This window comes from Pseudorca crassidens, chromosome 3, assembly GCF_039906515.1.
Source record: "Pseudorca crassidens isolate mPseCra1 chromosome 3, mPseCra1.hap1, whole genome shotgun sequence".
NCBI lineage: Eukaryota > Metazoa > Chordata > Mammalia > Artiodactyla > Delphinidae > Pseudorca > Pseudorca crassidens.
The window spans coordinates 107,211,756-107,228,723 of record NC_090298.1 but is presented as its reverse complement, the minus strand read 5'-3'; the positions used below and the strand labels follow the sequence as shown (position 1 = coordinate 107,228,723).

The 16,968-nt window shown below is 40.1% G+C and overlaps 1 protein-coding gene across 1 annotated transcript in view; it reads right to left on the bottom strand.

Annotated features, from left to right (window-relative positions):
* The window catches only part of ADAMTS19 (ADAM metallopeptidase with thrombospondin type 1 motif 19), a 278,057-nt gene extending 261,497 nt beyond the window's left edge, over window positions 1-16,560 (bottom strand). Inside the window, exons 1-2 of the mRNA XM_067730099.1 lie at window positions 16,476-16,560; window positions 15,204-15,847 (exon numbers count right to left, since the gene is read on the bottom strand). Of these exons, the coding sequence (XP_067586200.1) occupies window positions 15,204-15,847; window positions 16,476-16,560 (729 nt within the window). The remainder of the gene's footprint in view (window positions 1-15,203; window positions 15,848-16,475) is intronic.
* Between the last annotated feature and the right edge of the window lie 408 nt (window positions 16,561-16,968).

Here is a 16,968-nt window from a genome sequence, read left to right as displayed (position 1 = left end):
CATCCTAAAGATGCCACCAGAAAACTACTAGAGCTAATCAATGAATTTGGTAAAGTTGCAGGATACAAAATTAATGCACAGAAATCTCTTGCATTCCTAAACACTAATGATGAAAAATCTGAAAGAGAAATTAAGGAAACACTCCCATTTACCACTGCAACAAAAAGAATAAAATACCTAGGAATAAACCTACCTAAGGAGGTAAAAGACCTGTGCTCAGAAAACTATAAGACATTGATGAAAGAAATCAAAGATGACACAAACAGATGGAGAGATATACCATGTTCTTGGATTGGAAGAATCAATATTGTGAAAATGACTAGACTACCCAAAACAATCTACAGATTTAATGCAATCCCTATCAAACTACCAATGGCATTTTTTACAGAACTAGAACAAAAAAATCTTAAAATTTGCATGGAGACACAAAAGACCTCGAGCAGCCAAAGCAGTCTTGAGGGGAAAAAAATGGAGCTGGAGGAATCAGACTCTCTGACTTCAGACTACACAACAAAGCCACAGTAATCAAGACAATATGGTACTGCCACAAAAACAGAAATATAGATCAATGGAACAGGACAGAAGGCCCAGAGATAAACCCATGCATCAACTAATCTATGACACAGGAGGCAAGGATATACAATGGAGAAAAGATATCCTCTTTAATAAGTGGTGCTGAGAAAACTGGACAGCTACATGTAAAAGAATGAAATTAGAACACTTCCTAACACCATACACAAAAAAAAACCTCAATATGGATTAAAGACTTAAATCTAAGACTGGACACTATAAAACTCTTACAGGAAAACATAGGAAGAATATTATTTGACATAAATCACAGCAAGATCTTTTTTGACCCAACTCCTAGAGTAATGGAAATAGAAACAAAAATAAACAAATGAGACCTAATGAAACTTAAAAGCCTTTGCACAGCAAAGGAAGCTATAAACAAGATGAAAAGACAACCCTCCAAATGGGAGAAAATATTTGCAGACGAATCAACAAAGGATTAATCTCTAAAATATATAAAGAGCTCATGAAGCTCAATATTAAAAAACCATACAACCCAATCACAAAATGGGCAGAAGACCTAAATAGACATTTCTCCAAAGAAGACATACAGATGGCCAAGAGGCACATGAAAAGCTGCCCAACATCACTAATTATTAGAGAAATGCAAATCAAAACTACAATGAGGTATCACCTCACACCAGTTAGAATGGGCATCATCAGAAAGTCTACAAACAACAAATGCTGGAGAGTGTGGAGAAAAGAGAACCCTGTTGCACTGTTGGTGGGAATGTAAATTGATACAGCCACTATGGAGAACAGTATGGAGGTTCCTTAGAAAACTAAAAATAGAATTACCATGCGACCCAGCAATATCACTACTGGGCATATACCCAGAGAAAAACATAATTCAAAAAGACACATGCACCCCAATGTTCACTGCAGCACTATTTACAATAGCCAGGTCATGGAAGCAACCTAAATGCCCATCGACAGATAAATGGATAAAGAAGATGTGGCACATATACACAGTGGAATATTACTCAGCCATAAAAAGGAAAGAAATCAGGTCACTTGTAGAGATGTGGATGGACCTAGAGACAGTCATACAGAGTGAAGTTAGTCAGAAAGAGAAAAACAAATATCACATATTAACGCATATATGTGGAATCTAGAAAAATGGTACAGATGAACCGTTTTGCAAGGCAGAAATAGAGACACAGATGTAGTGAACAAATGTATGGACACCAAGGGGGGAAAGAGGTGGGGGGGGGGTGGGATGAACTGGGAGATTGGGATTGACATGTATACACTAATATGTATAAAATAGATATAAGAATCTGCTGTATAAAAAAGTAATAAATTAAATTTTTAAAAAAGAAGATGCGGTGTATATTTACAATGGAATACTACTCAGTCATAAAAAAGAATGGAATAATGCCATTTGCAGCAACATAGATGGACTTAGAAATTATCACACTAAGTGAAGTCAGTCAGAGAAAGACAAATATCGTATGATATAACTTATATGTGGAACCTATAATATGACACAAATGGACTTATTAATGAAACAGAAACAGACTCACAGGCATAGAGAACAGAGTTGTGGTTGCCTAGGGTAATAGCGGGGGTGGGGGTAAATTGGGAGTTTGAGATTAATAGATGTAAAGTATTACATATAGAATGGATAAACAACAAGTCCTACTGTAACAGTACAGGGAACTATATTCAATATCCTGTGATAAACCATAATGGAAAAGAAAAATATTTTTTAAATAAAAGAAGCTCATAAATACAACATTTAAAAAAATTAGAGTCTGATATGTGGATTCATGCCCTAATCCTACAAAGACACTACATCTTTGTAACTTCCTATTTTGTATACTTTATTTGTATAACTCCAAATGAGTGGCTTTGAATACTTGTTCTCATAGATTATGAATTTTAAATCGTGTCCACTATAATATGGGGTATCAGTAGCTAATTTTGTCAATTAGTCAACAGTGTATTCAAAAATATCCCCTAATGAATGCTTTAGTAATAATAATTTCCAGATAGCACAAAAATCTTCTGTATTGTTTATAAGATAGAAACTCTCCCAAAATTTATCTTTAATCACAATTCCTATCAAAGTCCCAGCTGATTCTTCACAGATACTGACAATCTGGTCCTAAAACTTATACAGAAATGCAAAGGATCCAGAATAGTCAACAAAGCTTTGAAAAAGGAAATCAAAGTTGAATTTCCCCAATTAAAAAATATATTATAAAGCCTCCTAAGTCAAGACAGTATGGTACTGACATAAGGATAAACATATAAATTTAAAAAACAGCATTAATAGTAAAAAAGTAAACTCATATTTATGGTTGACTTTTGACAAAAGTTCCATGGCATTTCATTAGGAAAGGATGGTCTTTTTAGCAAAGGGGCTGAGAGAAAATTGGATATACATATGCAAAGAGATTAATTCAAATCCTTATCTCACACCATACACAAAAACCTAACTCAAAATACATCACAGACCTAAATGTAATAACCAAAATTATGGAAGAAAACATAAGAGGAAGTCTATGTGACTTTGAGTTAGACAGAGTTCTTCTTAGTTACATCAAAAGCACATTCCGTAAAAGGAAAAAATAAATTGGATTTTTTCAAAATCTATAAAAACTGTCTTTGAAAGATACCATCAGGAAAAGGAACAGAAACCTCTGGACTAGAAGAAAACATTAGCAAATCCTATGTCTGACAAAGGATTTACATCCAGAGTATACAAAGAACTCTTAAAACTAAATAGCAGAAAGACAAAAAGCCTAATTCAAAATAGGCAAAAGATATGAATAGACATGTCACCAAAGATGATATATGAATGGCTATAAAAAGGGACATGAAAAGATGCTCAACATAGTCATTAAGAAATGCAAATTCAAACCACAATGAAATACTGCTGCACAGCCACAAAAATAGTTTAAATCAAAAAGAGACAATAACAAGCGTTGATGAGGATGTAGAGAAACTGGAACCCTAATAAATTGCTGGTGGGAACGTAAATTGGCAGTACTTTGTAAAAGAATTTGGCAGTTTCTTAAAATATTAAACATAAATTTACCATATCACCTAGCAATTCCACTCCTAGGTATCTACCCAAGAGGAATAAAAATATATATCTACACAACGACTTATACACAAATGTTTATATTAGCATTATTCATAACAGCAAAAAAGTGGAAACAATCCAAATGCCCATCAACTGATGGATGAATAAACAATGACTTATTATTCAGCAAGAAAAAGAATGCACTATTGGTACATGCTACCACATGGACAAACCTCAAAAACATTATGCTAAGTTTAAGACGCCAGACACAAAAGACCAAATTTTATATGATTTCATTTACATGAAATGTAAAGGTAAATCTATAAAAAGAGAAAGTTGATGAATGGTTGCCTGGGACTGGGGATAGGAACAGAATGATTGCAAATGGATGTGAGGGACCCCTTTGGGGTGATGGAAATGTTCTAAAACTGAATTGTGGTGATGGTTGCACTGTTCTGTAAATGTACTAAAAATCATTGAATTGCACACAGGGGTGAATTTATGGTATGTAAATCATACCAGAAAAAAAGACATTAGGGGGAAAAACATTCACAGTATCCTTTTCAATTTGTCACATTTTAAATGATTTAAATGATTTACCCTAGAAAAATCAGCTTGACATATTCTTGAATCTATCTTACTAATGAGAAATAATTAGGTTCTACTTAGAAAAATTTCTACGTAGGAACTTTCACCGTAAAATACCAGTTCAATGCCTTTTAAAACATTACTAATTAGAACCATCTATTTTGAAGTGGCAAAATTCTAACTGGAGATCTACAGAGACACAGGAATTATCCACGTTAGTAAACAAAATGGAGCACCAAATAATTAAATTTTAAAAGACAGATATTTCCACAATGAATTACTCATACTTTGCTAAGTATGTGTACACATAATTGTTATTTCCACAATAAATTACTCAGACTTTCTATTTTGTTGTAATAAACTGCTGAAGTTCTATTTATCCGTAAGCACACAACCAGTCAACACTGTGAAGACCCTATGCTATCTATACATAAGTTCCTCTGTCAATAAATGAACTGCTTATCTATGAACTGGGCACACTAAAATATTTGCTGGTAATATAATACTTTTATAATGGAAATGTACCTATCACATTTTAGTTGCCACTACGTGCATTCAAATCCAAATTATAATGGAGATAGACAATTTGCACTAATCAGATTAGCTGATATAATTATCTGCCTGGCCACTCCTCTTAGCATGTTAATGTTTTTTGACTGTTAATCCTAATGAGTTTTACAGGACTCTTAACATCCAAATTCTTGCAGTATGAATGAGCAGATAAGCCTTGTTAGGTTATTTCTGCCATTTGAGATAGCTCACCATTTAATTCTCATGCATCTCCAAAGTCCTCTTAACCTGACCACACTGCTCTGCCATTCCAGTGTAGATAATCTCTCACAAAGAGTTTCTAATTTTCTCACTTATTTTCTAATATGCCTCTACAATGTGCCTCAGTCTTCACTTAGCCACATCTAAACTTGGTGGTATGGTAGGCCCTTTACAATCTGAAGGTATGTTTCTTCCTTTATTTCTGATAAATTTTATTTTACTACAGTAACTATCATGAAACAGCTGGAGTAAGTCTCCTGCTATATTACCCATAAAACTGTTGATGACAATTTGAAATAATTCATCTCTATTTACTTCCAAATTCTAGAATGGGAAGCAAGTTTCGACTTTTGTATACTTTTTCACCTAAAGAGTAGGAAAACATTCATACTGGCATTAAGGTCCCATTATATCATCTCCCAACTAGTTCACATTTATAGCCTGTTGAATAATTGAAATTCATAAAATCCTTGCTAGCTCAATGGCATCTGAGTGGGTTCCTGGAAAGATGTTAAAGGTAAGGACAGGAGGTATCCAAGTTTAGTATAGTTGGAGCTGAAAGACAGTATTAAAATTCATTCAAGACACATAGGATATGAAGTTTGATGGATGCAAATCCAGTCCTTAAAGATCCTGAGCTCTGGAGTTTTCCGAGCCACTAGAGTGGCTGCCCTCAAATCTGAGCCTGCACAGGAATTACCTTGGATTCTTTTGAAATACACTTCTTAGTTTTGAGGCTCAATCTGGGATTCTCATTTTAAATGGAGAATTCCCAGCTCCCACTACCTCACCCCCACTGCCGTGATTTTGATACAGGTGCTTGCACACCAGACTTTAAGAAACAGGGCATCAAGAAGCATGATCTAAAAGCCGATGGTGTGGGTTCACTGCAGAAAGTGGTCATATATTTTAGGTGAAGCCAGGCAGAGGGAAGAGGAAAAATCTGGGGCCAAACAGCTTCATATGCTTGTGAAGGAAAAAAAAAGGTTTAGGTCTGATAAGTTTAATTGGAAAGCAATACGAAGGCAGGAGCTGTTTAAATAATGCTGAAACTGGCTCATCAGCTCCATTCCCTGATCATCTGCGTTAAAGCCTAAACAGTTAATAATGTATTGAAAATATATGGATGTTCATTATGAAATGAAATCAGCTGGAAAAGGCAAGTACTAAACTTTCTAATCCCCAAGGGCCTTCTTAACACCACCATGCAAAAATCCTGTACGAATATCTGGTTAGCATTGAAATGGCTGAGTTCCCATTTTCTCACTTCTCTCAGTCTAGGGCTTGGCATTAGAATAAAGATGAGATGGAGACAAGATGATGTGCTCACTATGGCTGCACCCTAAGTGCACTCTGCATCAAATTATGGTCCTCACTTGGTTGTGGGAACCTTAAAATTTCCCTTCAGGAACACCCCCCATCCACCCACCTCACCCCCCACCAACAAATCATAATCCAAGGGGGACTACTGGTTCTCTCGGTGCTTTAAAATACGTCAATTACTTCCCTAACTCAATACAATTCCCATCTATCAGGAACCTGGAACTCCTCTGATTATTCTTTATTTTGCAAACACAAAGCCATAAAACCATCTGGGTAAAAATGTAATTGTAATTAAGCAGAAACATTCAATTGTACATGAACTCAATAAAAATGTGCTCTGTTTTAGTACTGCATAAAAAATGTTTTAAGACTGCTATACAGAATTTCCTGAATTCAAAAAGGTATACTATTTTTATGATTCACCTAATAAACTTCAAATAAGTATATATTAATATTAAATATTATCTAATAAATATTATTAAATAAACAAAATTTCTTCTCACAAAATTGGTCCATGCCTGAAGCCTCTCAGGACACTAAGACACAGATTAACACATGATTAAAGGGGTTATTAACTTTTAATGTATAATATCGCTTTTTCCATCAGCACAATGATTCTTTTTACTAGAATTCACTATATCACTCCCTTAGAAAAAGACTGGAGTGTCTGCATATTGGCCACTCTAAGTACAGAAACATCTTCCATGTGTCACTGTCAGCGGGAACAAAATCATTCATGCCGTTCTAACTTTTAAACAGGAAAACCATGGATGGTTTAAGGAGATGTGCACTTAAAGTTGATAAGGAAACACTGAACACTTAATAGTACTGTGAAAAAGACAGGTAGGACAAGTTGAGGCAAAGAGAAGTTTCCTTAAAAACTGTAAGGACCTTGAAGCAAGAACTATTTACCGTTTTGTTCTCTGGGTATTCGGCACAGTATATAGATGTAACTAGCTCACTACTGATGAACTTTTAGAGTGCTCTGCTCTTGAAAACAATGCTGCGATGAATAGGCTTATACATAAATCTTTTGCTCTTATGTGAATATTCCTCTAATACTGATACCTACAAGCAGAATTGCTGAAAACTAAGCATGTTTAAAATTTAAATACATACCACACAAGAGGCTCTACCCAATTTACTCCCCTACAATGTATAAGGTTAAGTGTTCCCCAAGCGTGCCCACCAGATACTATTAATCTGCAATCTGTGCCAATCTATGAACCAAAAGTGATGATTGAGAAAAATTTTTCCCTAGTTTCCTAATACATTTGAAAAAACTGTGAATGTTTATTCGGTATTTATATTTCCTTTACAGCATATCCACAAGAAAGTTAACAGTGCTTATCTATGGATGTTAAGATTACAGATGACTTATTTTATGTATTTTCTAAACTCTCTATACTCAGCTTGTATTATTTTGTTATTAACATTTATCTTTTTAAAATACTCATAGAAAGGGACTTCCCTGGTGGCGCGGTGGTTAAGAATCTGTCTGCCAATGCAGGGGACACGGGTTCAAGCCCTGGTCCGAGAAGATCCCACATGCCGTGGAGCAACTAAGCCCGTGCACCACAACTACTGAGCCTGCACTCTTGAGCTCTTGAGCCACAACTACTGAAGCCCATGCACCTAGAGCCTGTGCTCCGCAAGAAGAAAAGTCACCACAATGAGAAGCCTGCGCACGGCAACGAAGAGTAGCCCCCGTTCACCGCAACTAGAGAAAGCCTGCGCGCAGCAACAAAGACCCAACGCAGCCAAAAAATAAATTAATTTACTTATTTAAATTAAAAATAAATAAATAATATACTCATAGAAAAAGAGCACTGGAATTAGAAATGAAAAAGACCAAACACCTAATAGAAAAATGAGTAAAAGAAATGAACAGAAAGTTTACAGGAAAGGAAATGAGAATAAAAATATGAAAAGATGGTCAGTCTCACCATTAATATGAAAAAAATGTAAATTAAAACTACTTTGAGATAACATTTCTTGCCCATTAGATTTTACAAAGATCAAAATTTTTACTAATACCTATATTGGTGACAGCATAGCTGAAAGACGTACTCTGTTTCTCTGCTGACCTGAGAGTGTAAAGTGGCATACCTCCATGGGGTACAATCAGGCAATATTGCCCCCAAATTACCAATACATTTGCCCTTTGACAAGGGCATGACATAGGCAGAACGACATATCTACAGAGTCTTATTCATTTAGCACTGTTCATAAAAGGAAAATACTGGAATCCATTAAACGCACATCCACACCAAACTGATTAAGGAAATTATGCCACATTTTTGCAATCAGATAAAATGGAAGTACCAAAACAGAAAGGGGATTCTCTTTAGACACTCATTATGTGATAATCTCACACATCAGTGTGTGCGTGTTGTGTGTGTGTTTGTGTGTGTGTAAATAATGTGGCTTTTAAAAGCTCTTAATGTATTTTATTTGTTTATGTGTCAATTACCTCTAGCTCACCCGCTAGAAACTAATAACCCTGGCCACCTCTAGGAAGGGATACTGAGCAATAACTGGGGAAAGGCTGCTGAAGGAAGATTTTCATTGCATAACTTTTTGGAGGTTCTGTGTGGTAAAGTCTGAGTCCTTGTAATTTTGAAAATGATTTCATTCTGCCTTTAGGTCTGAATGGTAATTTGGCTGAATCTAGGATTCAAAATCACATTTCATCAGAAATCTGAGGCTATCAACTCATGACCCCCTAGCATCTGGTATTACTGATTCAATCTCTAACATCAATCTGACACTCATCTTATTGTAGATCATCTTCCCTTTATTAAACATGTAGGATTTTCTCTTTATCTTTGATTTTCTAAGATTCTGCCACAATGAGTCTAGGTTTGGGTCTCTCTTTCCTTATGCTACTCTCTGTTTAGTGGTTGGTCTTTCAGTCTGAAGACGTGTGTCTTCCTTTATTTATGGGGCAAATTTGATTCTGATACAAAAAAATTCTCTTTAACCTCTACCTAACCAACACCAGTTCCATCAACCAATTCATCTCAAATTACTGAATTAAATAACACTCTCCACACCGTCCAGAAAACATGATCACTGAGGCATGCAGTATGCCCAACGCTCACTGAGCTTAGATTCCTCTCTTGTCTTGTTGCAAACAATTACTTCCACCAGTCAGCCTGTATGTTCACCAAGAATCAGCTGTATTTGCTTGAACATATGTTCACAACATTTTGTAATTACATAATTTAATCAAACCTAAATATTAATGCAAGTGAAATATGAGTGCAAAAGATGTCTTTGTTTCTATGAAAACTTTGGAAAACCCTGAGAAAGATTAAGTTGCTAAAAACAAAAAGTGCTGCAATTTTATTTGGGATGAAACTGTACAAGATTTGAAAGTTTTAAAAGTCCAGGATTCTACACATAAATTGCCTTGCATTTGTCTTTTAAATTTTATTCCAAATACAGAAACCTATATTGGAAATTGGTCTTGGTGCATCGTGAGTAAGGCTCACCTGGAGCACCAGTTATCTGACCTACACTCAAAGGCGTAGTATCTGGCCTCACATCCAAAGCTTGGCTAATGAATGTATATTTTGGTGACGTATATTAGAATCAAATGTTTAGCGTTCATTTGCATGCATTTTTAAAACTCTCTCCTTTAACTTATTTTTTTAAATTAACTCCCATTAAAGAAATTTGGCCTAGAGGGGTGGGATAGGGAGGGTGGGAGGGAGGGAGATGCAAGAGGGAAGAGATATGGGAACATATGTATATGTATAACTGTTTCACTTTGTTATAAAGCAGAAACTAACACACCATTGTAAAGCAATTATACTCCAATAAAGATGCAAAAAAAAAAAAAGAAATTTGGACTATCTAAATCTATGATTCATGGCTCACAAATTTTCTTTCGTATTTTGCATCCATTTGTCCTTTATGTTCTATTCTGGGACAATTTCTGGGTTTGCCTTCTAGGTCACAAATTTACTTACCAGTTCATCTATGGAGTTTTTAATTCTAATAATCATATAATGTGAGTTCCATTGTATCTAATGTTTTTGTGTTTTTTTTTTGCCGTATGCGGGCCTCTCACTGTTGTGGCCTCTCCCATTGCGGAGCACAGGCTCCAGACGCGCAGGCTCAGCAGCCATGGCTCACGGGACCAGCCGCTCCGCGGCATGTGGGATCTTCCCGGACCGGGGCACGAACCCGTGTCCCCTGCTTCGGCAGGTGGACTCTCAACCACTGCGCCACCAGGGAAGCCCGTATCTAATCATTTCTTTACAGACAGCAGCTGTCCTGGTTTTTTCCACGAATATATATCTACTCTTATTTTTCAGTTAAAGTATTCTATTTAATCTAGTAAGATTTTTGCTTCATGGTTTTAATCAACCAATTTGATGACTCTCTTTTATATGGTTTGTTTTCTTAACAGTGTGATATTCTTAGGTGTCAGCTCATCTCTTTTTGTTGGTTTCCTACTCACCTATCTGTTGTGACCAGCTCTCCTCTAGTTATTTGGAGGGACAAGTGGGGCCATCTACTGCATGCAGGAAGCCAATGGCTCAACTTTTGAGAGTGGAGACTCTCTATCCTCTGGTGTCACCCACACGTCCGGGAAAGCTCTACTACTATTCTCTCCGCTCTTGCCTAGGGACACACATTTGGCCTCTGCTACCTGGCACAACTGGACAGCAGACAAAACCAATAGTGCTGTTATTCAAGGGCCCCTTGTGCTCATGGCCCTCTCTTTCTTTGCAAGTGCAAGTAGCACCTCTGCCATAGCTGCCTGCATTCACACATATTCTCTAATATCTATATGTTTTCCATTAATCCAATCCAATCTGTTTGCAGTCTTTCAGAAGATACTCAAAATGTCGGATGTACTGATGGCATTCTTTTAGAATACTGCTTTAGATTTATTTAGAATATCTTTTCTGTCATTCCTAAGATTTGGCTTGAACAAAGCAGCTGGATGTGTGACGTTATTCTGCAATTTTTTTTCATTTGGATGTTGACTCCACTTCTACTCCAGTTCTCCTAGGTATGTACTACCTTTTCCCTGTCTTCATACCCTCCTCTCCTATTTCCATACTGGTACTTGATAAAGTTCCTTGTCCAAAAGGGATGCCTCCAAATACTTAAGTATTCAAAACTTCCCATGGTACCAAATACTTTGATTCGCATAAGGGAGTAAATTGAAAAAAACAAAAAACGGAATTTACACAAGGCTGCAGATTTTGCATGAAGAGCTAATCAGCATAACTACTATATAAAACTCTAAATTTATAAAACTCTAAGTTTAAGTAAGTCTTAGTAGTTACTCTTTATCATCCTGGAAAAGTAATCTAAATATTACTGATAGCCAGTAATCATCAATCTAAAGAGAATCACAGGCAAGGAATGTACTGATGTAGTTTATCTTGGCCCAGTGCTTAGGTGTGCTTTTGTTAAAAAAGTGTTAATTTTGAGCAAACATGATTGTTTCACTCTTTCGTGAAATTTAATTTGTTGCTTTTTGTACTTTAATTTTTTAGAGATTACTATTTAAAACAGAATAACGTACTATATGTGTAATATTCTATTCAGTGATTTTTACTGGGTGCCTACTAAAAACTAGGTATCTTACCATGTTCTGGAAATGAAGAGATGAACAAGAGAGTATCATCATAGCACCTGGGACATTCCTACATCTGTACGCAACACAACCTACTTTATTTCCCTATTTATATCTGTGACTGGCAAGCCAGGTTGGGAACTCCTTGAAACATACCAAGGCTTTCTCATCTCCTTTCTGTGTTCTCTGTACCTACAAAATGCCTTGCTCAAAGGAGTCGTTCAATAAATGCTTAATTACTTAATATTACTTATGTGCCCATTAGATCTCAATTATTTTTCAGTATTAGAGACTAATAAGGGAAAATAGTAAGAACACTTCATACATTAATTGCTAGATATACAAATACAATTTGTGTATTTTACAAATAAGGGAAATAAGATCCAGAAAGATTAAGTACTTTGAAGAGGCAACACTGGAACCTGTAACCAAAATCTCCATTCAATCACTTTTCCCTTTATAGCACAAGTTAGATTGATATCTGGAGAATGAATTGGCCAGTCTTAACAAATGTTCACCGCTTTGCAATACTTGATAACTGTTATCTATTTCCTTTGGTAGAGACATTTAGAACCTTTCAAATATGTAATAATTCAAAAGGTGTTGAGGAGTTCAGGCACAAGTGGGTAAAACTTGCTACTGAGAGAGGGGAAGGGAAGGTGTACTTTGTAATCTACTCTTTCCTGTGCAACTGACAGTCAGAAAGCTTTTACTGAGAAGAAAAAACTGTTGCAAACTAAAGGAGTTGCATTTATAAAGAATGCACCTTCATATAAAGACATCATGATGCCTCACCTTAGAATTACTGGATCACAGAATTTAAATAGAGAAAAACAAGAATGCAATCCTTCGATAATCAACAGTTAAACAGAAAAAGCCTGTACTCAGGCAGACAAGGCTTTTGAGGTCTGATCTCACCAGACAGTTTAGGATCACTTCCCCTTATTGCACCTTCTGGCCTCGTCGGAAGAAACTTTTTTTTTCATTCGCTTGTTAGGCTCTGCATTTTCTCATCTCCACTCAGTCTCTTCCTTCTATCTGTAACACTCCCAGCCCTTTCCTGCCTGGAGAAAGGCTCCCCATGCTTCAAAATCCACTGAAACTCTGCCTTGGGAAGCCTTCCCCAACTCCCCAAGCGTGGTTTAACCTTGGGCATAACATCTGATTTAACATGCTGCTAAGTCACTGTTTCATGACCACCTGTGTCGTATCTACTTGTATATGATGTGCTTCTAATCTGTGAGCCCCTAGTGCAGGCTCTAGAATATATTTAGCATGCAACAAAATTTTCATTCTATCATCCAATTTTAATTAAGTCATCAGATTCTCTCATTTTACTTATGAAAACTAGATCCCAGAGAGGAAAGGGACTTGTCAATCAGTAGGGAACAGGCCAATGTCAGAGCTCAGATAACAAATTATGCTTTCCCTTTCCTAATCCACCCTCATAAGGGAAAGGGCTGGCATGACAGAGTCTGGAGTAACAAACCCAACCTTCTTGGCTATTTGCCTAACTTTTTACTCAAAGTCTGACTGCTACACTGTATTGCTAGCAATGTCAGTTTTCTTCAACAACAAAGACTTCCCAGTTCAGAACACATACATATGTGGCTAATAGGAAAAGTGAGTAAAAGTCCAACATGATAAACAGGGAGGTATGTCAAACTCCTATTCAGTCTATGAAAAACCTACTCATAATTCTAACTTTGCTCCTTTAAGTATGGAGAGAAGGCAGAGCTCATTTGGAAAATCTGACCAAAAGCCCACATTTCAACACAGTGAAATGCTTTATCCCCTATTGCTTCTACCGCACCAGGAACTTTCTATATGTAATTATTTAATCCCCGGCCAAAAACCGGTGGACAATGAAATCCCCACAAAATGTTTCCCCCAGTGAAGTGCTCAAACATCAGCTCCACAAAAAACATTTTTAAAAGCTTTTCATGTAATTTTTCCATGCCATTTTTTTTCACTCATGGTTAAAAATGACCATATTTGAATATTCATCATTATGGGCATCTGGTAAAATGCAGCTCTGTGTGGCACTTTACATCATTTGACTGTGGTATCTCAGAAGGGTATAGGTAAAAATTTCCAGTTTCATTTTGTTTGGATTTTTAACCATCTTTTTCCATTTCATGGCTTTGGGTGCCTTTGATTGTGCTGATATTTTCTGCTGTCCATTACTATTGGATTTTTCTCCAAATGAGCAGGTTGCTTTCAGAGAAGTCCTTGTGGATTTCATCAATGGCTCACTTGGAATATCAAAATGAAGCCACAAATCACGTGCATGTTTACAATATTTTGTGGGTTTTGCCTTAAACCAACAGTAAAGTCCACAGTGATGATGGCTACACAACAATGTGAATGTACTTAACACCACTGACTGGACATATAAAAATGGTCAAAATTGTAAGTTTTATGTTATGTATACTTTACGACAAAGCAAAGGTCAACTTACAGGAGGCAACAATTATCTCAAACCCTGGGTCAAAAGACAGGGGGGGAAATGGAATGATGATCTGTATTATTCAGACAGGGCAAATGGCTTTTACTTTCTAGCGCCAACAGGCCTCTTAGCCAGGCTCTCATCCCTGCTATTTTCCTCCATGGAGTGGAGAAAAGAAAAGAAACTTTTGCCAAGTAAAATGTAAACCTTAGAAAAGAAATGTTAAATCATAGAACCATAACCCTTCAAGTACTGACTGGATTCTCATGTCATCCATTAGTCAACTGCTCGCAGCCTTTGAGTTAACTCCTTCTCCCCTCGTTTCTCACAGGAACAGTGAACAGGTGTCCCGTGTGAGCGTGAATGTGTTTAAATTCCAGACAGCTGTCAGAACGTAACTCCCTAGAGGACTGTTCTGACAGCTTTGAAGTGGGACATGAAAAAAACTATGAGATAATAGATGAGAAACTGGGGGTGAGGGGCAAACAAGGAGGAGATTCAGCAGTGAGCAGACTGGTTGTCTTCCAGTCTCCTAAAAGACACCACGTGGTGGGCTTATTTTGAAAAGCAGAAATAAAACCAGTGGGAAGAGTTGCAAGGAGACAGTTTTACCCAGTGTTATGAAGAAACTTATGACCATCTAGCAGAAGGCTATTAATCCAAACAATTAGCCTTCAGATTCACTGCCCTGGAAATGTTGTATGGGAAGTACACGGTAGAGACTCCGTGCAGGGCGTGCAGACTAGGGCCAAGGTCAGGGCGCACTTCGTAAGGGGATGAGGTGCAGGCAAATCAGCCTGGTCTACGAGGGGGAGAGGGAGGAGTGGCAGGGGGAAGAGGAGAGCTGGGGAAGGAAAGGCGCTTACCAGGCCACCTCCGCAGGTGCTGAAAGAGGCCAGCGAGCCAGGGTGCCGCAGCACAGCCCCGGTGTAGAAGCAGGAGGCGTCGGGTGGCGCCGGAGGGCGCGGGGCGGCTGTTGCCCGCGTGGGGCCCGGGCCCGGGCCCGGACTCGGCCGCTGTTCCACCGCGAAGCGCGGCGCCAGGAAGCGGCCGTCTCTCCGGAGCAGCAGGTATAGGTCCCGAGAGAAGGCCGGGATCCGCAGCAGTACATCGTCGCCGTCCGGCTCTGCTTGCTGCGCCGGGGGGGGAGATGGGGGCGGCGGCTGCCACGAGGCCGGGGCACCCGGGGACAGGGCGGCAGCCCCGCTGGATCCCCGCGGCACCTCCTGCGATTCGAGCTCCTCGTCTTCTTCGCCCCCCGGCGGCGGGGGTCGGGGCCGGGGCTCTGACCGGCCTTCCGCGGGCTCCTGGGGCGGCACCGGGGCCACGGAGCGCACCTCGCGGGAGCTGCCGGCCGCCTGAACCCGGGCGCCTCCGCCGCCCGTGGCGCCGCGCACCCAGCCTGGGTCCGCGCTGCCCCCGCTGCCGCCGGCCGCGTCCACCGGCTCCCGGCGCCAGAGCGCAGGAAACACGACTTCCCACTCCTCGCGGTCGGGGGCGAACTGCAGCCCTGCGGGCGGGGCAGACAGAGAAGTGCGAGGCTTAAGGTGCCGCGATTCCAGTAGCACAAGCGTCCCCGGGCACACACTCCGCACACAGGGCTCACGGGTAACGCGCTGGAGACCACCCGTCTAGCCCCTGAAACTCTCGCAACCCCTGAAGCCTAGCGATCAGATTACAGACCCCAGCACTTTCAAAATAAAAGTATGATTATCGGGGCAGGGGGAGGGGAAGAGTGGGGCTGCAAAGTTTGGTGACAGCACTTAGCTGTAGAAAAGAAAACCGGTGCAAAGACTCCAGCACAATTAAATGATTTCCTTAAGTATCTGCCAGAGCAAGGCAGAGCTATCAATTTCTTTACGTCCCAATTTTCCTCCAGGTGCTGTAAACGTACCTTTGCAAATCTTATTACTCTCGTGAGAGAAAAACTAAGCATTCCACGTTGTTGAAATGAGGCCGCGAGAAGTGCGCTTCGGTCAGGAGCGTGACCCTCTCACCCGCAACCGCACGCCGGTTTTTATTGCTTCCCGTGGAGCCCTGCTCACGGCGCACAGCTGCGCCAGCCCTGCCGACCCGTGCGTGCCCGGTCTCCGCTGGGGGAAGGTGGAAAGCAAGTCCAAAGTCACGGAAGAACTTACCTGAAACTATCCCATTCGACAGGACCCCCAGCTGGTAGAGAAGGCAGCAGACGTGAGTCAGGCGCATCTCGCGGCTCTTCCCCATACCGCGCTCCCGGCCCCGCGCGCGCCTCCTTGCGCGATCCACCGCGGTCGCAGCAGCCGCCGCCAGCGCCGCAGTCGCCGCCGCCGCCTCCCGGAGCGCAAGGAGGCCGGGCGGCGAGTTTGCCCAGGCCCTTTGTCTGCCGCGGGGGGGGGGGGGGGGGGGGGTTGCTGTGTGACTCCGAGAGGCTGCTGGAGCACGGGTGGGGGTGGGGGTGGGGAGGAGCGGGGGCAGGCAGTGCGCGGCCCCGCAGCGCTCCGGCTCCCTGTCGAATTAGGTGATGAGTCTATTTTCTGTGTTCTGGACGTCGCAGGAGTTTCCGGAGCCCCTCAGGACAGCCCCACAGTCAGCCGAGAGCCGGCCGGCGCAAGACAGGCAGCGCTGCTTCGGGACAGGCGGAGGACTGCCCCG